Source organism: Rosa chinensis, chromosome 7 (genome assembly GCF_002994745.2).
Source record: "Rosa chinensis cultivar Old Blush chromosome 7, RchiOBHm-V2, whole genome shotgun sequence".
Classification (NCBI taxonomy): Eukaryota; Viridiplantae; Streptophyta; class Magnoliopsida; order Rosales; family Rosaceae; genus Rosa; species Rosa chinensis.
In genome coordinates this window covers 51,009,053-51,032,106 of record NC_037094.1, presented here as the reverse complement: position 1 = coordinate 51,032,106, position 23,054 = coordinate 51,009,053, and the positions used below count along the sequence as shown (strand labels likewise).

Genomic DNA, 23,054 nt, shown 5'->3' with positions numbered 1-23,054 from the left:
ATTCCAATCCTTTGATCATCAAGACTCAAAATCCGTCTCATGAGAATCTTCCGGGTTAGGGTTATTGTTGGGGGACGCCTCAACGTTAGAACCTATTCCCGAGAATATAGAGCTCTATGAAACTTACACTAGTGTACATGAGACGTGGGATAGAAACTTCATAGTAATTGATGATGTGGTTGCGCATGAGTTTGTTGAGTCAAATGATATCGAACCACACTCTGTTGATGAATGAATGCCAACGTAGAGAGATTTGGCCTAAATGGAAAGATGCGATCCAGGTTAAGATGGATTCTCTAACGAAGAGGAAGGTTTTCGAGCTAGTGATGCCAACACCTCCTAACATAAAACCTATTGACTAATGGGTCTTCGTTAGAAAGCGTAGTGAGAAAAAGAGATGGTAATCTCGCCTTATGGTGCAAGGCTTCTCATAAAACTCCCTGGAATCGACTATGATGAGACATATTCTCTCGCAACGGATGTCATTGCACTCCACTACCCTGTCAGTTTGGTAGTTTCTGAATAACTGAACATGCAGCTTACAAATGTGGTCACTACGTATCTCTATAGGGATCTAGATACAGAATATACATGAAGGTTCATGGTGAACTTCATTTACCCAAGTCAAGTTACTCTAGACCACGGAGCGCGTTTACAAAGAGGTTGAAACGCTTGCTAAAATGACTACTTAATTGGGAAGGGATATGCCCACGCGTTTCCATAACAAGTTTCAGATTCCATCGGGGTTCTTGTTGGACATGATCTTCATTAGAAGCCCTTAAAGAGTTAAGGGAAACCGCTGAACACTTGAAATCTAATTTTGAGATGAAGGATTATGGGAGAACACGATTATGTCTCAGTTTGGAACTTGAGCATCGTGTCGATAGATGCTTAGGCATTTTGACAAGGTCAAACCTTTAAGCACCCCCATGATCGTCAGTAGTCTTGATCCTAAAAAGGAACCTCTTCATCTGAAGGATGATAATGAAGATGTGCTAGAGGCAGAAGTGCCTTACTTGAGTACAATAGGCGCATTATTGTACTTAACTCAATGCATAAGACCGGATATCTCATTTGCAGTGAACCTGTTAGCTAAGGTATAGCTTTGCACCAACGCGACACCATTTTGATTGGTGTAAAAGATATCTTTCTGTACTTGAGATGTACGATTGATATGAACTTGTTCTATCCCTACTGAGAGAAGATGGATTCGGACCCATCACACACCAAAAAAACCGCCAACGCTGGCCTGGGTTCTCTATCCCCATCCTAAAACGATACAAGTGTTTTGGAAGGTTTTGCTGATGCTGGTTACCTCTCTGACCCACACAAAGGTCGCTCCCAACCTGGTTAAGTGTTCACCATAGGAAAAGACCGTGATATCTTGGAGGTCTACAAAACAGACCGTAGTCGCTATATCTTCGAACCATGCAGAGATTATTGCTCTTCACAAAGTGGTTCTTGAATGTTTATGGATTGGATCCATAATCACGCATGTTCGAACAATTGTGGTTTGAAGTCTACCACAAGATGAGCCTACGAGCATTTAGGATAATGTTGTTCGTTTTGAACAAATGAAGTAATGCTACATCAAAAGTGACAACACCAAGCATAATCAGAAACAACAGACTCTCCTCAAATACCAAAGTGAACTAGGTTCGATCTGAGGATAATGTGGCAGATTTGTTTACTAAGTCATTGCGCAAATCCACGTTCGAGAAACATGTGGCAAGAATTGGCTTGCGGAAATTATCTAAACTCCCATGATCGTAGTCATCAGGGGGAGACGCAGACATCAGGGGGAGATGTCTACATGTTCACGTCGAAACGTGAAGGGTGTATTGTGCTCTTTTTCCCCTTCGACAGAGGTTATTTTTGTCCACTAGGTTTTTGTTACTCGGCAAGGTTTTTAACAAGGCAACGAGAGAAGCACCGCATTTGGGCAACACAAAGGGGAGTGTTCAAGTAAACCCTAATTTGTGTATGGCCCAAACTCTAGGTTACTTGACCTAGTGGTAATGGAGTTAAATTAGAAGGATCTAGATTCCTATTCAATGTACGATTACTTTCCTTGTATGATTGAGATTCTATACATTGTAATCCTCTATATAAAGAGGCGCCTATTATCAATGAGAATACACAGCAATTTCCTCTCAATTTCAGTTTCTCTACAACAATATATGTATTATTTAGTATATATATTTGATATTATTTATAAACAAATATTTATGTAAACTTCATTTTTTTGTCAATACTAAATTCTGTTAGTAAATATGAGAAATTTTGAAGAATGGCCTTTTTAGGCCTTGAAATTGATTTTTAACCATATTTTTTTAAACTATTGAAAAATAACCATATAAAGAGATAAAAAGTCATAACTCTCCTTATTAATTTCCTACTTCAAATATGAAAAAAATATTTTAAATAAATAAAATTGTATGACTAGCAGCTTTAGTATTTTTTTTCTTTCCTACTTTCTCATAATTACAAATTCCTTTGTAATTAAGCTTTGATAACGATGAAAGATCAGTAAAGAACCATAAGTTTAGAGAAGCCCTGATCCTCATCAAACTAAGTTTGTTACAGTTTATTGTCCATGATATGACTATCAAATGATTTTGTTTACAACACCGATTTCCGTAGTATTTATCTGGAATTGAATTTTTTAGCGTGAGTCATGGCATAACATTAGGAATGTAATATTTTGTAATTATTTTGTAGTTAGTACTTACCTATTCTATGCGTCGTAGAGAATAGAGACGTAAGTCAATTGTATTTCTGTAATCCTCTTTATATACCTCCACAGTGAGATGAACAACATATTAGAAAATTCATCCTCTCAATCTCGTCTTATCTGACTAAATTCTGCATGAAATTTTTTTTACAAAGGAAGTTCTCATGAGCATTATCAATTTTTTTGAAGTAAATCCAAAACACAAGAAATCGGCCTTGAAAAAGCTAATTAAGTTATACGCCAAAGTCATCTCTAATTAGCATATTTTTGATAGTATAACTATAACATAATAGTTTCACAATCAGCATATTCGAATTACTCATGATCCATCTAATCCTAATCAATTTCTAACTACATACTCATAGTCAAGAAAAATATCTTTGCCAAATTCAATTGGAGAAGTTAATTCATAATCCCTGATATGGTTATGAAATGATTTGGTAAAGTATATATAATAGCAATATTTTTCAGATCTAGAATTCAAGAACACTAACAGAATGGAAGAGGAAGATGAAGATGAAGATGAAGATGACAAGAGACCTTTTGCATTGGCTGAAAACAAGAAGCGCAGAATGACGTTACTTAAATAAGGAAAATTTGTCGTTTTTGTCAATGGGAAGAATGAGAATATGGTGTTGCAATTGGAAAGCTGTAGGGCTTGATAAGAATTTAAAAGTTCGATAAGGATAGTTATGACTTTTCATTTCTCAATATGGTCATTTTTCATAATTTGAAAAACATGGTTAAAACTCAATGTGAAGGTCTTAAAAAGTCAATTTTCAAAATTTCACAATAATTATGTTCAAGAAAGGAAGATTTGTAAAAGTAAAATGCAATTGGAATTTGTATACTCATTTCATTCATAACCCTTTTATATAGGGATAGGATTACAACGGAAATATCAATTACATTGATGATACTAAATGCTGATTGAGCTGTGATTTGTAATTGCTTGATTCCCTCTTCGTCTGTTCCTTTGACGAAGGCACATAATGTGCTTTTCCTTTAACACTCCCCCTTGTGCCAAGTCAAAGACGAAATGGTGCATGAGTTGTTGCCTCACTAAAAACTTTGCCAAGTAACAATAAAAACCCTGTAGGACAAAAATAAAACTTGGTCGAAGGAAAAGAGCACAACGCACCTTCTACATTTGAGAATGACATGTGTGTGTTAGACCCCCCCTGACGTCTACACCTCCCCCCTGATCATTACATTAATCAAGTGAGCTTGGAAAGTCTTCGCATTCCTATGTTTTTCACATGTTTCTCAAATGTGGCCTTAGGCAGTGATTTGGTGAACAAATCTGCCACATTCTCTTCAGACCTTACTTGATTCACTTGAATCTTGAGAAGGGTCTGTTGTTGCTGATTATAGAACAACTTTGGCGATACGTGTTTTGTGTTATCACCCTTAATATAACCTAGCTTCATCTGTTAGATGCAAGCTGCATTGTGTTCATAAATGCAAGTAGGCTCTTCAATGGTAGACCTTAAACCACTAATCCCTAGAATATGTGCAATGATAGTTCTTATCCATACACACTCACAAACCGCCTCATGTACAACAATGATCTCTGAGTGGTTTGAGGAGGTAGCCACAAGGGTTTGCTTGGTTGATCTCCAAGATATCGCCGTGTTCCCATTGGTAAATACATAACCAGTTTGATAACGATCTTTATGTGGGTCAGAGACTTACCCAGTATCAGCAAAACCGACCAAAACGTCATTTGGCGTTATTAGTGTAGGGAGTGGCGCTTTCGCCATCAACATTTTCTTTAGGGATTGCAGTTCCATCTACGGTCCCTCTTATCTCTCTGTAGGGAAAGAACAGTCCCAAGTCAATGGTTCCTTTTAGGTATCAAAAATGTTCTTGATACCATTCCAATGACGCTGCGTTGGCGCTGAGCTAAATCTAACTAACAAGTTCATTGAGAATGCAATGTCGGGTCAAGTACATGCCTAAGTACAGTAATGCGCCTATTGTACTTAGATAGGGAATTTCAGCTCCCAACACCTCTTCGTCATCTTCCTTTGGAAGAAATGGATCTTTCTTTGCATCCAAGCTTCGACCGATCATGGGAGTGCTAGCAGGATGTGCTTTGTCCATGTTATATCGCCTGACTTTTGGACATATGCAGACTGGTGGATTAGTATTCCACAAACTCAGTTGTTCTAGTTCAAGGCCTAGATAGAATTGAGTTTTCCCAAGATCCTTCATCTCAAATTCGGATTTCAAGTAGCTCGCGGTTTCTCTTATTTCATCAAGAGTACCTATTATGTTCATATCATCTACATATACTCTACAATTGCAAATCCGGAACTTATTTTCTTTATGAATACGCAGGGGCATAATTCATCGTTCTTATATCCCTTCCCAATCAAGTAGTCACTTAGACGGGTATACCACATCGGCCTGGATTGTTTTAATCCTTAAAGTGAGCATTTCAACCTAGTTGTAAACGCACTCCGTGGTTTAGAGTCTCTTGACTTGGGTAATGTAAGGCCATCAGGCACTTTCTTATATATCTCTGAATCTAGATCCCCATAGAGATATGCAGTAACCACATCTATGAGCTGCATTTCCAGTCCTTTGGAAACTACTAAGCTAACTAAGTAGCGGAACGTTATAACGTCCATTTTGGGAGAGAATGCCTCCTCGTAGTCAATTCCAGGGCGTTGTGAGAAACCTTGCGCCACAAGGCGAGCCTTGTACCTGAGGACTTCATTCTTCTCATTACGCTTTCTGACAAAGACTCATTTATGTCCTACAGGCTTTACACTTGGTGGGGTTAGCACTGCCAGACCAAATACCTGTCTCTTTGTCAGAGAATCTAATTCTACCTGGATTGATTCATTCCATTTAGGCTAATCTGCTCTTTGTTGACATTTTTCAACAGAGCGTGGTTCGATATCATCGTGCTCTATGATTCCTTGAGCAACAGTATATATCATCAATGTGTATGGAAGATCTTTCTATCAACTCATACGCACTCTCGTAATCCTTTGAGATTTCTTTGTTCTCTGGAATCATTTCAAACATCGGAGCGTACTCCAGTATTGATTCATGGACATAACTATAATAAGAGATAATCTCATGAGAGGGATTCTATACATTGATGATTGGTTTGTGCCTTACTCACCCTCTTCTTCCTTGGGTGAGTGTCAATCGAACCAAGTGACCTCCCCCTCTTCCTTGGGGAGCCACGGCCTCAACCACACCTCTACTAAGTGCGGTTGCAGTGCCTCTATCTGCTGCACTGTGCCCCTTGTTGGGGACTTCTAACCTTGCAGGCACATTTGCAGCTGGTATGTGTGATCTCGTCACTTTTACGATATCAGTAAACGCATCAGGCATCGAATCTGCTACGTTCTGAAGATCGATTATTCTTTTCACTTCACTTTCACTTTATGAAGTGCGGGGATCAAGATGAGATAGAGTGGGGACAAACCACGACAATTCCTGTCGTTCCCTTGGAAAATCCTTTTTCCTATCTCCCCTTAACGATTGGAAGACTGTCTCATCAAAGTGACAATCCGCAAATCTAGCGGTAGAGAGATCGCCTGTCAAGGGTTCCAAATAGTGGATAATTGTTGGGGATTCGTATCCAACATAAATACTTAATCGTCTCTGAGGACCCATTTTGGTGCGCTGTGGGGGCGCAATAGGCACATATACTGCTCAACCAAATATGCGTAAGTGTGAAGTGTCAGGCTCATATCCAGTTACCAACTGGTACGCAGATAATGGTTGGCTAGCTGTGGGTCGAAACGAATAAGTAAAGCTGCATGCAATATTGCATAACCCCATGCAGATATAGGCAGGTTGGTGCGCATAACCAATGCCCTAACCACCATCTGTAGCCTTTTGATGGTGGCTTCTGCGAGACCATTTTGTGTATGCACATGGGGTACAGGATGCTCTACATCGATCCAAATAGATATGCAATAATCATCAAATGCTTTTGATGTAAACTCTCCAGCATTATCAAGCCTTATAGACTTGATATGGTGATCAGGGTTGTGAGCCCGTAAACGTATAATCTGTGCTAGGAGTATTGCAGCATTTCTTGTGGACAATAAAACGACATGTGACCAGATTGTCGAAGCATCCACCATGACCATAAAGTACTTGAATTGTCCTCATTCTGGATGGATAGGTCCACAGACATCTCTTTGTATACTTTGTAAGAATGGAATGTTTTGTTTTGTATCTTTAGCATAGGAAGGTCTCGATCCTGTTTTTGCTAAAGAGCAGGCTTTGCAAAACGAGTGATGTGCCTTTGAAATAGTCAATGAGGCATAATGGGAGGGAGGTATTGCTTCTGGTACTTCAGAAAGCAATGACTGCATTTGAGCAATCCTAGAACTGACACCTTGCAGTGTGGCGGATTTTTCTCCCATTTTTCACTCGAAAGAATGGATGTCCGTGTGAGTTCTTAAAAAATACGGATCATCATGTCACGACCTCGGTGCCATAGGCGGTCATGCAAAAGCCTGTATGAGTCAGTGTCCCACATTTCATTCTTGGTGATAGTATATGATTCAATGATCCGAATCGTAGTGAGGTACAGTCCACTAAATTGACTCATAAGTTTCTCTAAGATGTGTTTCCTTCCACAGTCATTAGATGTAATATCAAGGTATTCAGTTCCATTCTCACGGTGTGTTTTTACTGGATAATCGTTGGCACAAATAGCTTTGAAACATTAACAAGGTTCGATTAGCTCTTGGTGCATATAGAGCATCTGTGACTTGAAATGTTGCGCCATTAGGTAGCAAAAATTTGGCAGTTCCTCGCCATTTTATTAGTTTTGATAATCCAATCATCGTAGTCACAGAGGAATTATAGGCTATTAGTTCAATGAATAATTGCCTGTTTCTTAATATTGTGTGGGTAGTCCCACTATCATCTAAGCACTCAAGTTCTCCTCCATTCATTCCTACAAATAAATGGGAGGTATTTAGAAAATATAACTCATATTCTTTAGAGTATTTCTATTTGCGTAGAATGGTATTCTTTTCATTCTAATAATTTTTTTCTCTAGATGTATTGCTTTACATCTTTATAGTGCTATGTCGAACCATGTAAATATGTGTAGTAAATAAATTTGAATAAATTCAGTGCTTTAGAATAAAATTCAAAATTTATTAATAAGCCAACGATAATCAAATCAAGGTCTTGTTCAGAAATCTTATTCATCAATCAATGATTGAAAATAAACTTTAAGACCAAACAATAGTCTAATTAAAAATGAGGCATTATGCCTTCACAACTGTCTTTGGAAAATAAAATGAATAAAGCAGATCAGTCAAGATTGAGAGCATCCATTGACTTAGCAAGTTCCTCTTTGCCATTGGAGTCTGCAACTGTAAGGTTGACGTCTAGGTCATGACCTCCTTCTTCCATATAGTGAGCCACTTGTTCTTTAGACTCTCTATACCTCTTGTAATTGGCTGCTATTCTGTTGTTTGCTTGGCAGTTCTTGTACCAATGCCCAATGAATCCACACCTATAGCATGGTTCATTGTCAACTCTTTCCTTTGGCATCTTGTTTCCATGATCCCCATGTCCCTTTCCACGTGGTGTATTGTTGCCACGTGGGTAGGGATCAGCACGTCTAAACCCCCTTGCATTGGAGTTATTTCCACCTTTTATTTTTCCATAATTAGCCTCGGGAATTTTCTTTGTCCCAGTGGGCCTGGCATTGTTATTCAAGAGAATCTTATTTTGTCTCTCAGCCACTTGCAGTAGGCTTATCAACTTATTGAAGGTTGTGATTCTTTTGTTGTCATAATCCAACTGATACTGGTTCGCTAGTATAAAAGCTGAATTAGGAAAGGTGGTAAGAGTCTTGTAGATCATATCATCTTCTGTGATTTTCCTTCCACAGAAATTGAGACGTGCCTTTAAGCGCAACATGTCCTTGTTGAAGTCATTGACATTTTTATAGTCAAGCAAGCGGATTCCATTCCACTGAACAGCCAGTCCTGGGAGCAAAGTATCGTGAATGTTCCCAAAATGTCCTTTAAGGGCATCCCACAGTGCTTTGGGTGTCTTCAACTGAAGGTACTCCCAGCGTAGGCTAGGATCAATATGTCGCCTCAGAAAAATTAAGGCATCTGCTTTCACCTTATTAGATAGTTCATCATCTTTGGGATCAGTAATGGTGGCAGTGTAGTCTTTTGCCACAAAGCAGTTTCCATATTGGAAACCCAACGATGGTACTCAAGTCCTTCTGAGTCCAAGATGTCAAACTCAGGTCGAGTTGGATCAGCCATCTACATAAAACAAGTGAGAAGATATAAATTACGCAGTCATAAAGACATCCACGTAAATTATTTTCCAAACATATGAATTAGATTTCAAGACCAAGATTCGTAATGGTCACATTGTTTTTCGATGCTATGTGAAAATACTTTATCACAGTAAATGAGTGTATAATGCGCATGAATTTTCATTATCATGGCCAAACGGTATTGATATGTTGCATTAAAAATAATCATAGTACATTTAAATATATCATATAAAAATAAACTACGTGACATGCTCAAATTTCACAAATATACAACAAATTATATACTACACATAATAATAGCAATAATATATCATGCATAAAATAAAATATAAATAATAGCATAATATAAAGGCATGCTTAGGAATAATTATATAAGAGTAAATAAAATTCACAAAACATGCTCACAATTGCATAATCAAAACATAAGCAATAAAATATAAAGCATGCTTAAACATAATTATAATTCATGCTTAAATATAATGATATAAAACATAAATAATAAGGCCGCTTAAAACAATCAAAATTATCTAATTAAACATGCTTAATAACAAAATATAATAAAAGCATAAACAATAAAGTATAAAGCATGCTTTGTTAAAATCATAAAATAAAATAAAGAAAACATACTTGATTTCGATAAAACAATTCTAGCACACGCGCGTGTTGATGCAGGTGTGCGTAGCGATGTTTTTGAGCTTGAGAAAAACTGGGCCACTTTCTCTTTTTAAGTAATGAGCCTTGTTTTTTTTTTCTTTTCTTTTTTTTTTTCTGGGCTGCAAGCCTACTTTTCTTTTTTTTTCTTGTCTGGGCAGCAGGGCCTCTTTTTTTTTTTTTTTCTGTTTTTTTTTTTTCGTTTCTGGGCCTGCTGTTTTTTTTTATTTGGGCCGGGTGTAAACTTGGGCCCTTCTCCTTTTTTTTTTTTTTTTTCGACCGGACCTTTTCTTTGGGCCGTTTTTTTTTTTTTTTTTTTTTGCTTCTTTTTCTTCTTTTCTCTGAGTTCTCTCTCTCTATTCGCGTCTTCTTCTGTTTTGCAGATCGGAAGAGTGCGGCTAGGATGTTGGCATCGCGGATCTGGATGTTGGCCGGACGGGTGTGGAGAAGACCGGGTTGGCGGCAGGGCTAAGGCCTGTCTAGTGAGAGGCCGCACTCGAGTTGTTAAGGCGAGCTGTGGCAGCTGGGATCTGCGCAGGCGGGGAGGGCGCTGGAGCGTAGGCAGGTGGGTTGCCGAAGTGGCTGTGCGGGCTGATGCGCGGAGTTGGGCTGCTGGAAGCTTGAGGCTTGCAAGTGCTGCAGGCCCGTGTGTTGCGGCGTGTGTGCAGCGCTTGTGCAAGGCTGAGGCGGGGTCTGTAGGCTGTGTGATGGGCTGCAAGCTGGGCAGCAAGATCTCCGGCGTGCAGGGCTTCGTGGCTGGGGCCGGTACTGGGGCTGGGAACGGCGAAGAATCTGATCTGGGCTGGGTGCTGCTGCTGTGTGTAGTGGTGAGGCCGATCTAGCTTTTGTTTTAGCCTTGCAGCTTAGGCCTGAGCTTCTGGCTCAGGTTTGTTGTTGTGACTTTGGCCTTGATTTGAGCTTCTAACTCAGCCTCATTTAATATTCACCATTATAACATAACCAAATTCAATACATGTATGTTGTTAAATCATGATAGAAACAACTTAATGCGAAAGTAATTATCAATGAAACCGAAATAAATTAAATATTGAATAAATGACCAAAAAAATATTATTTATCGAGCGGTTATGTACCTAAGGGAATGAGTTCAAGTCCCATTAATGCTTCTGGCATTTCGTATAGGTAATAAATTGGGCAAATGCTTTCTGGCATAACGTTTATGTAATAATCGCATAATAATTTAGCCCATAATGCTTATAGCATAAGGAATTATAATGGCAAATTCAAATTTGTGTAACCAAAAATTAAGCCCATAATTCGCATAATATACGATATTAAAATGTAATAATAAAGGATACAATGTGAAATTATTACGGCAATTGTTTTGGATAAATGTCAATCAAAACCAAAACATGAATTGATCAAATTGATCAATCGCTAATTACATGGCGTTGAATCTGCTACTAGCAATATTAATATTAAATGGTGTTGATATATACCAGCTTGCCATAATGGCATAGTGGAAAGGGTATTGGGATGTGGTACACAACACTTAGGTTCAAATCCCAGAAATGCCAAAATCTCTAATTTTTTGGACCAAATGGAGGCAGATTGCTTGTTATTGTTATTTGGCACTTCTGGACCAAATGGAGGTAGATTGATGTGTTCCATTAAGCAATTTTTTCTTTCCAATCAAACAATCTAAAACACATGAACAAATATATACATATATGTATACCAAGTAAATAAATTATGTAGGATTAGCTAGGGTTCATGCATTATGGTGATTTTTCATATTCAATCAATAGGCTCAATAAGCACGAATATAAAATTAATTAGATTTTGGAAAACATTACTTGATGAAGAACGGATGAATCTTTAGCTTATTTGTGCATAACTGGGAAGGTTGTCTTCTCAGCAAATCCAAGAGCTTGTTTGTGATTCAGATCCTAAACCAGATTAAACGATGATCCTCCTTTGGTTGGTAAGCAATTTCAAAGCTTTTCGTGCCATAATGTGTTGTAAAACACAAATATATATATATATATATATATATATATATATATATTTGTGCCCTAAAACCTGAAAATTACTTGCTCTAAAAGTCTAATTTAGTGTTGATTAATCTATTCCATGTTTGTAGAAAATCTTAACAAGAGAAGAAAAAAATGAAATTCTGGTGAATTTTCCGTGCACCACCACTTTCGGTGGCACAAGTACTTCGTGAAGCAATCATAGAAAAATATAAGTTTTAATGGAGCAACAAACTAAAGTACAGATGCTAAGGATGCAGTTTGATCTTTCTTTTGGTCGGAAATTACAAGGGAAGTCCACAGAAATCGTTGTACAAAATAGTTGTTGCAAAGCAGAAAACTTTAGTTTAGAATCAGCTTATCGGGAACAGTTTTGGAGAACTTTCCTTGCAATATTCCAAGTGGACTTTTGCAGAAAGGGCTGGCATTCCTTGAAGAAATGATGTTTTAATACAACATGAGCCTAAGAACTAGTCAGAAAATTCATCAAGAAAGTGGGAATTAATGCTCAAAATAGGCTTCCCGAGAAGGCAGAAACGGTCAGCTTTTCACGAAGCTTTTTGGGAGATCTTTTCCGGCAACTTATTTGGATTTTTTCTCGAAGGTTATTGATAAATCTAGAAGACAAGATGTCATAGAGTATGTAGGAGTGAAGAACCATCCAGAAACATAGCAATAGCAAGTCAAATCTAGTTCAAGAAGGAAGCTTCAGAAGCAGAAAACGAATCGTATTCAAATAAGGGTAACCATTGGCGTTTAGCAGCGGAGTTTGGGTCTCCGGAGAAGTAGCCATCAGCGCTGGGGGCTCTAAAATGGAAGAGATATTGCGTACCCAGATATGTTTTGTATTTGTTGTGCCATGTTCTTCTTAAACTAGGTCTATTTAACTCCATTCCTTTTTGGAGTTACCCACCATGTTGGATGGTTTATTCAATCTGACAAACAGTATCAATCAAGATCAAAATCAAATGGAAATGAATCTTTCTTGACAAGACAAGGAACGGTATGGGAGAACAATATTATGCACAATTGATTTACACATTCACTTTTCAGATTTACTACAAGAGACGTGATGACACTGTATTTTGTGGTGCTTATAACGATTCATATTTGTGTGGATATTGTACTAGCCCTGCTATAAATGTAAGATTTTGCAAAGTACATGTAAGCCAACAATCCTACTGCACTAAGTGCTACTAATAACCAATAAAAGTAATCAAGGTCTGCAAGATTAAGGTTATCGGAAAACCAGCTAGTGTGGCCTCCCTAACTGGTTGCTTCCTCAATAATAGAAATAAGAAAGTTGTTGATCAAAAAGCATCCCACACCAAATATACTGAGGTAGAGGGCAAGTCCCATGCTTCTTAATTCATTTGGTACATGATCATAGAAGAACTCTTGTAGACCAACCATGGTGAAAACATCGGCTAGTCCACACAGAAAGTACTGAGGAACCAACCACCAAATACACATTGGAATTGTGGCACTTGGCAGATCAACCAGATCATAATCTCTAGCAGTTTGGAGCCTTTTCATCTCAACTAAAGCTGCAATGACCATAGATATGATAGAGAAAAACATCCTATAGTTCCAATTCTTTGTAGCATTGTAATGCCAGAGGGTTCTCTGGTGAAAGCTCTTGCCATGGGAACAAAAATGCGGTCATAAATAGGTATGATCATCATTATGGCAAGGCAGATAAATGACTTGACGCATTCGGAATGATAAATTAGGTTTAGAAGCGATAAACCTAAACAAAGGGTTCTAGAGTCCACCAGAGATAAAAGAGAAAATTCTCTATTTTATTGATAAAAGATTAAAGATGCGTTCTGCAGCCGCTTAAGGCTGCTTAAATAAGAGAAAATAAACCCTACGGCGACTAACAATGAAACCCCAAAGCCCATAGGTAAAAACAAAAACAATCCAAAATAGACTAGAAAACCAAAATTCGGAAAAAATATAAAAAGGCATTTTTGAGGCCCTCAACGACCCCGAAAAAGCCCACAGCTTGTGGCAAAGCAACAAATCTTGTTCCTGGCACAATTCCCTTTCCGGAAAGGTATGGTACGTTCCAATCGGACACCAAGTGATGTCGTGGCTACTAGTCACTTTTCGTTTTCCTCCTTGCGCACGATCAAGTTGCTCTTCAAATTGGATTGCCATCCGTTCCATGACTGAAGTGAAGCAGCTGGTATGTCAAAACCAGGCACAATAGTTCTGTCCATGGTAGCACCTTGCTTGGTGAAGAAAGTAGTGGACTATGCATACACAATAGCGCATGCCAAGCATGTAGCCCATATTGGAAACAGCCTAAGAACAGCCTTTGCTTCCTCAACATCAGCGATGGTACACACCTTCCTGTTTTTCTCTAAATCATCTAGTGCAAGCAAGGCTTTGTTGAGGAACCTGCAAATTAAAGGAAAAAGAATTTAAAAAAGCTTCGAGAAAGCTTTGGTCAAGTATTTAAGCTTATGAGATCAATCAAAGTTTCAATTGTCAGCGACATGAAGAAAAAAAATTTACACTATAAGGGCCATCGGATTTTCTTCCGATCAACCATGGGAAATGGCCATCGGATTTTGTCTTCTTTTGGTCAGAATTAATGTTTGTTTAGTCCAATAAAAAGTCAATTGAATTAAAGTTTTCCATTGAAAATATTTGTATTTTACATGAATTAGTTGCGACGACAATTTTTGTCATAATATTTATTTCCGGCAAAATAGTTTTGACCCACTCGTTTTGTCAAAATGACCGTCTCTGACGAATTTTTTCTGACCACAAAGGTTGTCGGAAAACTTTTTCTATGACATATTTTCCACCAACAGCTTTGTCGGAATAAATATTTTCGACTAATGTTGGATCATAATTCATATATATATATATATATATATTTGTGTTAAAACATGAAAATTACTTGTTCTAAAAGTCCAATTTAGTGTTGACTAATCTAATTCCATGTTTTGTAGAAAATCTTAACAAGAGAGAAAAAATGTGAAATTCCAAAAAAATTTCCAGCACCACCACTTTTGGGGGCACAAGTACTTAGTGAAGCAATCCCAGAAAAATAAAAGTCTAAATGGAGCAACAAAGCCATTAACCATGAAGCACAAATGCTAGGGATGATCATTCCTTTGGTCGGAAATTACAAGGGAACTCTACGGAAATCGTTGTGCAAACAATTACTGCAAAGAAGAAAACTGCAGTTTAGAATAAGCTTATCGGTAAATTTTTGGACAACTTTTCTTGCAGCACTCCAAGTGGAGTCTTGCTGAAAGGGAAGGCATCCCTTAAAGATATGATGTTTTAATACAACATGAGCCTAAGAGCTGGTCAGAAAAGTCATCAAGGAAGTGGGAAATAATGCTCAAAATAAGCTTCCCGAGAAGGCAGAAACTGTCAGCTTTTCACGAAGCATTTTGGGAGACTTTTTCCGATGACTTACTTGGAGTTTTTCTCGAAGGCTGTTGATCAATTTAGAAGACATTATGTAGGAGTCGACAACCATCCAGAAACATAGCAATAGCCAGTCAAACCTAGTCCAAGAAGGACGCTTCAGAAGCAGAATACGAATCCTAGTCAAATAAAGGTAACCATCGGCGTCTAGCAGCGGAGTTTGGGTCTCAGGAGAAGTAGCCATCGGCGCTGGTGGTTGTGAAATGGAAGAGATATTGCGTACCCAAAAATATTTTGTATTTGTTGTGCCATGTTCTTCTTAAACTAGGTCTATTTAATTCCATTCCTCTTTGGAGTTACACACCATGTTGGATGGTTTATTCTATCTGACACACAGTACCAATCAAGATCAAAATCAAATGGAAACGTATTTTTCTGACTAGAGAAGGAATGCTAGTACATGTTTGTAGGAGAACAATACTCAACACAATTGATTTACATATTCACTTTTCATATTTACCACAACAGATGTGATGACACTATATTAAGGGGTAATTATAACGATTCAGATTTGTGTTTATATTGTACTAGCCCTATTGTAAATGTAAGATTTTGCAAAATACATGTAGGCCAACAATCCTACTCCACAGAGTGCTGCTAGTAACCAGTAAAAGTAATCAAGATGTGCAAGATTAAGGTTGTCGGAAAACCAGCTAGTGTGGCCTCCCCAACTGGTTGCTTCCTCAATAATAGAGATAAGAAAGCTGCTCAGAAAGTTTCCCACACCCAATATACTGAGGTAGAGAGCAATTCCCATGCTTCTTAATTCATTTGGTACCTGATCATAGAGGAACTCTTGTAGACCAACAATGGTGAAAACATCGGCTAGTCCATACAAACAGTACTGAGGAACTAACCACCAAATACTCATTGGAATTGTAGCACTTGGCAGATCAACCAGATCATAATCTTTGGCAGTTTGGAGCCTTTTCATCTCAACTAAAGCTGCAACGACCATAGATATGATAGAGAAAAACATCCCAGTTCCGATTCTTTGTAGCATTGTAATGCCAGAGGGTTCTCTGGTGAAAGCTCTTGCCATTGGAACAAAAATGCGGTCATAAATGGGTATGATCATTATTATGGCAAGGCAGATAAATGACTGAAGTGAAGCAGCCGGTATGTCAAAACCGGGCACAATAGTTCTGTCCATGGTAGCACCTTGCTTGGTGAAGAAAGTAGTGTACTGTGCAAATACAATAGAATATGGCAAGCATGTAGCCCATATTGGAAACAGCCTCAGAACAGCCTTTGCTTCCTCAACCTCAGCGATGGTACACACCTTCCCTTTTTTCTTCAAATTATCTGGTGCAAGCAAGGCTTTGTTGAGGAACCTGCAAAATTAGAGGAAAAAGAACTTTAAAAAGCTTCAAAAGAGCTTTGGTGGAGTACCTTAACTTATGAGATCAATCACAGTTTCCTATCGTCAGCGACATGAAGAACAAATACGATTTACATTATAAGGGAAATATAACGACATTAGTACAGCAAATAGTATATAGGAGTTTCTTTAGTTGGAATGACGGCTTTTTCAATAAATAAAGTCACTTTACAAGAAATAACGCAAAGTTGCATTAAATGGCGAAGTTCAATAACATCCATAAGTATATGTAGTTATGTAGTATAACTGATGCACTGAAACGACATAGTTCTTGCTGAACCATCTAAAACCACAAGAAAAGTGCATTTATAAATTCTAAAATGCCCTTGTTACACAACAACGAATACGCATAGCTGTATAAATGACAGATTTTTCACTCAAAGTACCTTAATCCCAACTTTTATATGCCTGAGTACAAACTAATTATTGGCATACATCAGACCCAAAAAAAGAAAAGGAAAAAAAAATTGGGATTCATATTGACAATAAGAAGAAATATGACAATCTTCGGTTACGTGCTATGTAAAACTGATAGGGACAGTATCCAAATGGGAAATATTAACACTTGATAAGAACCTTCATCCATCAAATAGTTTTAAAGTCAGTACTCAGAAGAGTCATGCAAGATAAAATGGGCATCATATGTATCAAACTCTTTTATTGAATCCTTCTCCAAGTTTACTCCCCATTCTCTTTAATCTAAACCTATGCATATAAGATGCTTACTTGAATTGTTCAGACCTTTGATCAGGCAAGGTTCCACGGGATTCCTCTTCAGAAGGTATTGCTGAAGGACTAGTTCGCCAGTTCCTTAATGCAGCAACAAAAACCTTGCCAATTCTCACAAATGGGCTTTCCTCCTCCCCTTGGATGCTATACCGGTATGTCCTAGTTCCACTGACAAAAATAATCAGTGCAAGGACCATCACAACACAAGGAATTCCAAAACCCAGACCCCAGCTTAGATTGTCCTGTATGTAGGTCAATACTGAGAATGTCAATAGTATGCCTGCATTCATACCAAAGTACCACCAATTGAAGAATGAGCTTTTCGCTTTGCACTCCACTGGATCTTGTCCATCAAACTGATCTGCCCCTAAAGCCTGAACACAGGGCTTGTGTCCACCTTGCGCAACTGCTACTAGATATAGAGAGAAGAAGAATAACACTATTTGAAGCTCAGAAGAAGTAAGCAAGGCCGACACGGTCAACAAGCCGAGTCCCTGTTCCAATATAGGTCAACAACAATAATATTCAAACATGGCAAGATGTAGAAAACAATAATCATTGGTAACATGCTCCTCCATCAGAAGGTAAAGTGAAATATAGATCAAATCTGCAGTATTTTTCAGTTCCATCTGATGTATGATGGAAATGGAGATAACACCTCGTTCATTTTCACATCGTAAACACCCAGATACATGCAAATAACATTACTACAACTAAGTTCCATTTCTCGGATTTCGGATTTCGGAAATCTCTTCTCATCCATGACAAACAGCTAGTTGCTAGGTTTAGGTTAGTGTTCTTTCTAAGTATCTATTGCTTTTCAATACGAGAATGTTTCCCGGAATCAGGGTCCATCAAAAAGACAAAAAAAAAAAAAAAAAAAAAACGCATGCCATAGATTCAGATCATCCAAAGTTCCAAACTTTTGGAAACGGATCAGCTAGAAGCGGGTCGGGTCAGCAGATAAGTCAAATTACAAAGCTAACCCGCATTGACTATAAGCACGTTCACTGATTGCAAAATAAATAATAGAGCGGAAAAAAGAATAAAAATGGGATGAAAGCGACAGACCAAAATGTAGAGCAGAGAAGCAACAATAATGGTGCGGTAGCGACCGAGAAAAGAATCCGCCACGAACGCTCCCAATAGAGGAAACAAGAACGATGTTCCGGACCATATGTTCACATTCTCCGCCGCCGTCACCGTCGACTGTCCCAACGGCCCCGTCAGAAACGTTATCAGATTGGAGCTAATCCCATAGTATGCGAACCTCTCCGCAACTTCCACCCCTGAGTCAAATTCAAATGATTCTTTAGCTTCTCAGTACTGCAAGTGAAGGCAAGTGATTGTGTTACCTATTATGAAGGATGCGGAACGCCAACCGCCGGAGGTGGATCTGTGAACCGGATGGCCTTTGTAGTCAACGGCGCTGTCTACGACGTCGTCTATGAGTGGGGTTTGGGTCTCCAGAGATTCTTCGTGAGAAGTAGCCATTACCGGTGGTTAGGTCGAGTAGGGGGAGATATTTCGTATCCAACTCCTTCATGTTCTCCATTCCATATCAGATAGTTAATCTTCTCGATGCCTGATGACGTCTGACACTGACTTTTGTAGCGACTCAGAATACTTTTCAATTTTTATTTCTAAGGAAAAAAATTTTAAAACAAGAAGGAGTGACGTGAAGTTCACTCCCTTTATTTTAAGATATATATTTTTAATTTTGTCATTTTATAAGATTTTCAATTAAATTAAAAAAAAATTCATTGTAAATTAATAGGTGTGACTTTCGTTCTTCAAAGAAAAATGGTAATTTAATTAGATTGAAACTTCATTTTAATCAAATAGAGATCAATATATGGAAAATGATTGATTAGAATTTCATTAGTATCTACATTATCTATCTATAATATACGCTTTGGTCGAAGTGGATATGAAAATACTCAAATATCCTCACATTATAGATTATATTAAATTAATGTTTAATAAATAAGAAATACTAAATATAATAACAAAGTTATAAAAAAAATTACTAAAAAGAAGAAAACTACCCATTATTTGTATAAACTATTATATCTTTTTTTTTTAAACAAATTTTACTATTTTTATAATGAAAATATTTTCTTACACATGCAGAGCATGTAGTTTCAGACTAGTTATTATTAAGAGAAGCAGATTGAATGATGAAGCAATAACCTAATGCCGCAAGAGCAAGCACAAACACAACCACACTGTTCCTTGTCTAGCAGCGGCCATGGATAGAGCCGGCGTCGCTGTGTCGTCTTTGGTTGACTGCCGGACGGGCACTTCAAAACCCAGGGTTGAGGTCGGAAGAGGAGGTGTTTTGCCTTGGGGTTTGGAAAGTTGGTTTTGATGGTAGGTTTGGAAGGCCTTTCTGGGCGTCCGTGGTTTCTGTGCAGGGACAATGAGTTCTATCCGCGTGGATCTAGAAGCGGCTGGGCGACGGTGCGGTGTGAGGGTCTTGGGGCTGATGCATGGACTGTGGCTCGGAGGGGCTCGGGGAGGTGCTGGCTTGGAGGAGATCAACAGCGTGGCTCTTGGTGCAGTTAGCTTCTTGGTGGGGCTCTTTGGCGGCGCAGGCTCGTGGTGATGAGGCTCTTTGGGCGGAGCTGCACATGCGGCTGCAGGCGTGGTGGAAGGGTGGACTGGGCTTGGGTCAACTCTGGCTTGTTGGACCTTGAGTTAGGCTCTTCTCTTTGGGGTTGCCCTATTGGGCCTTTTATTTATGTTAGGGTTGTTGTAGCCCTAAGCCTTTTTCTATGTTTTTAGTTTGTCTATTTACAATAAGGTTCCGTTTTCAGGGATAATCTAGGCACCTTTGTGCATCTAGATTTTTGCATTTGGTCTGGTCTTGTCAACTTAATTATCAATGGATCTAGTTGTACACCAATTGAGGTCTCTAGACAACTAGGTTCATTGGTTACGTGTTAGGTTGGGAGGGCCAGATCTTTCTAGCGCCTTCGGCTTAGTACCAAAAGGGGATTCCTGCTATGTCCACGTATTGATTGTACAATGAGTGGGTCTATTTTCTATGTACTATTGTGGGTACTACCACTATCTTCTTGTCTGTCTAAATGGCAGCAGAAGGGTATGTAACGGCCTATTCTGGCATTTGATGAATATATATTCGCCCTACTGGCTCTATTATATAAAAATAAAAAATAAAAAAAAATAAAAAAGCAGATTGATTTCCACATATAGCTAGATATAGCTCTCAAGAACTCTTATCGGGGAACATTGGAATTACGTTTCCAAGTGTGATAGTTAAGTTTTCACTTTTCAATGTGTAGTTGATTTTCACTTAAAGTTTGTTTTAACTCTCAAAGACAGGTTTCTCTATATGGAACACTGGAGTTATGTTTCCAAGTGTGGGAGAGAGTTGAGTTTTCAATGTAATAGTTATGTTGTGGTCTGCAGTTGCGTATAAGAATAAGATGGTTCATTTTTTTTTTTTTTGATAGGGACAAAGTTTGGATTGAATTTAGGAGTTTGGAGAAAAGCACATAATTCAATATTTGACAATGAATGCTGGACTTTTAACAAGGTTTCTCCTAAAGCTGCCAATAATATTTTGCATCTTCTTGAAATTTTTTTCAAAAGCTTCTTGTCAACATATCAAGTGATCAACTATAGCAGATCCAATCAAATAATTCCTAGTGGGAGAAAGTCTACCTTCTCTCTAAAAAACAAAAACCAAATACACTTCCTTAGTTTTCCTCCCTATTCTCTATAGGCGGATCTAGATCTATATTGATTCGGATCATCAGCTTGAGAGTTAGGGGAGGCACCGATCTACAATTTCCCAATGGATCTACCTTCTTCCAAGACTTTATGCCTCTCATCTCGGCTTTTCCTTTCGAGTATGCTCCATTACAACATAGACGGTAATTTCCGACCATCAAAAATTAGTCTGAAGTAGGGTCTTTTCGTCGGACATACGTTTTTCCAATGAAAAAGTCATCATCGAAAATCATTGAAAATGCCTGGGTAGGAAATAATTTTCTTCTAACCAACCGTCGGAAATTCTTGTCATTTGCTCCGCCAGAGATAATTGGAGGACAACCAGTTAGATTGATATTGTCGGAGAAATAGTATGGCAATGGAGGTGGAAGAAAGAAACACTGTATATGGTGAAAAGAAGGGCACAATTGAAAGTTTAATGCGATAGTTTTGAAGTGAAGTCTAAATACTATTTTAAGAGGTATGAATAGAAGCCTCCTTTATTCTGTTGTGCAACTCACTTTCAAACAATATCTTTAGACAATAGTTATTTTTTGCTGCTATAATCTATTATACGACTCTCTAAAGGATAATGACTATGAACTCATGTTGTCTGAACTCTGAAGTTGTATTTTTTTTATCAAACAAAAAACTTCTTCATTCAATTTTCATAATCAACCGAGCAAATTCATCTCTCTCTCAAAAAACTTCCTATTCCGATTGAAACCTAATCCCATCCTCTCCAATGGCCACCATCGATATCGCAAAACCCACCGACGCCACTCCCTGTAGACCCCTTGCCGCCGCGGCTAAACTAGATCTACTGCTATCCAAAAGAAGATGCTCGAATCGGAAATCAGGGCAAAGCAAATACGCTTAGCAAGAATGGGTAATCTGTCTCTCCTTTTCAATTTGTATGGTTTTTCTAGGTAATGGGTCAAACCAAATTATGGTTTCTTTCTAATTTTTATTTTGGGGTTTCCTTCTTAATAGACTGTAGTTCAATAAGTTGTTTTTTGTGCATGTTTTCATTTCTCTTTCTCGTTTTATCTCTTAGTGGGGTGTATTCATTTAAGAGTCTACAAGATTTTTTTGTATTTTAAAAATCTATGGGTATTCAATTGAGATTTTAAATAATCCTTTAAAATCTTAATGTATTCAATTAAGATTTAAAATTATCCATTCAAATCTGCAGATATTCAAAAGTATACGAAATTTTAAGGATTTCATTAAATGTTGGATTTAGGAGGATTTTATAGTGCTTTTTATACATATCAAAACTAAAAAACAATCCAACCGCTTCCCAAGAGATTTTGATGGATTTTGAAGAACCTCTTCACCAAAAAAAAAAAAAAAAAGGAGAAGCAGCTCTCAATAGGTGACACTCATCCATTTTGTCTTAGACCTATTTCCCACTATCCTCCTCTACCTCTGCTCTCATCTAATAATTTTTTTATTTTTATCACTATAGCTCTGGAAGCCTTAACCTTCTAGCCAATTAAGCTCACTTTTAATGGTATTGTTAAGATGATACATACACACATGTTTTTTTTTTTTTTTAATCAAACCCGAAGTCGGGTGCATATATATATATATATATATATATACATATATTCATCTAAAGTCAAAATAGGTCATTACATACACACATGTTTATTTTGTAAATTAGATATGAAATAAATTATGTCATTACTTTACTACTTTATTTTTTGTGTAACATTTTGGTTGATTAGTTTTCTCTTATTATTCATATAATACATAAACATAAAGAATGGTAGATTGCCACACACACACACACACTTTTTTGTCACTGATATAGCATTATATATATCCATTGCTTTTAAAGTAGAAGAAGAAGGGCTTGTAAAATCTAAACAAATACTAATATATCAATCCATTAGAATCAATCAGAGTCCATATAGAATTTAAACAATCCGTGGATTAAGTAAATCCATGGATTATAAAAACTCAAACAAAATCTTTTAAAATCTGAATTGAATACACCCCCCTTAGTTTGTACTGATTATGTATGTTGGATTGAAAGTAAGCTATATGATAAATGTCTTTTCTTATTTTCTT

General features: G+C 37.8%; 1 protein-coding gene and 1 pseudogene across 2 annotated transcripts; both read right to left on the bottom strand.

Moving 5' to 3' along the window:
- Positions 1-12,778: 12,778 nt before the first annotated feature.
- On the bottom strand, positions 12,779-13,281 carry LOC112178109 (annotated as a pseudogene).
- Positions 13,282-15,497: 2,216 nt separating this feature from the next.
- On the bottom strand, positions 15,498-18,854 carry LOC112180231 (protein NRT1/ PTR FAMILY 5.10). 2 transcript variants are annotated; one of them, XM_024318754.2, is made up of 4 exons: positions 18,593-18,854; positions 18,309-18,526; positions 17,250-17,731; positions 15,498-16,461 (listed from the first exon to the last, which is right to left on the bottom strand). In XM_024318754.2, exons 1-4 carry the CDS (start codon positions 18,729-18,731, stop codon positions 15,645-15,647), a joined length of 1,656 nt encoding a protein of 551 aa, XP_024174522.1. In that variant the 5' UTR covers positions 18,732-18,854; the 3' UTR covers positions 15,498-15,644. The 2 variants fall into 2 exon arrangements, with proteins under 2 accessions (XP_024174522.1, XP_024174521.1); XM_024318753.2 differs by having other exon boundaries at positions 17,235-17,731; positions 18,593-18,853.
- Positions 18,855-23,054: the final 4,200 nt, after the last annotated feature.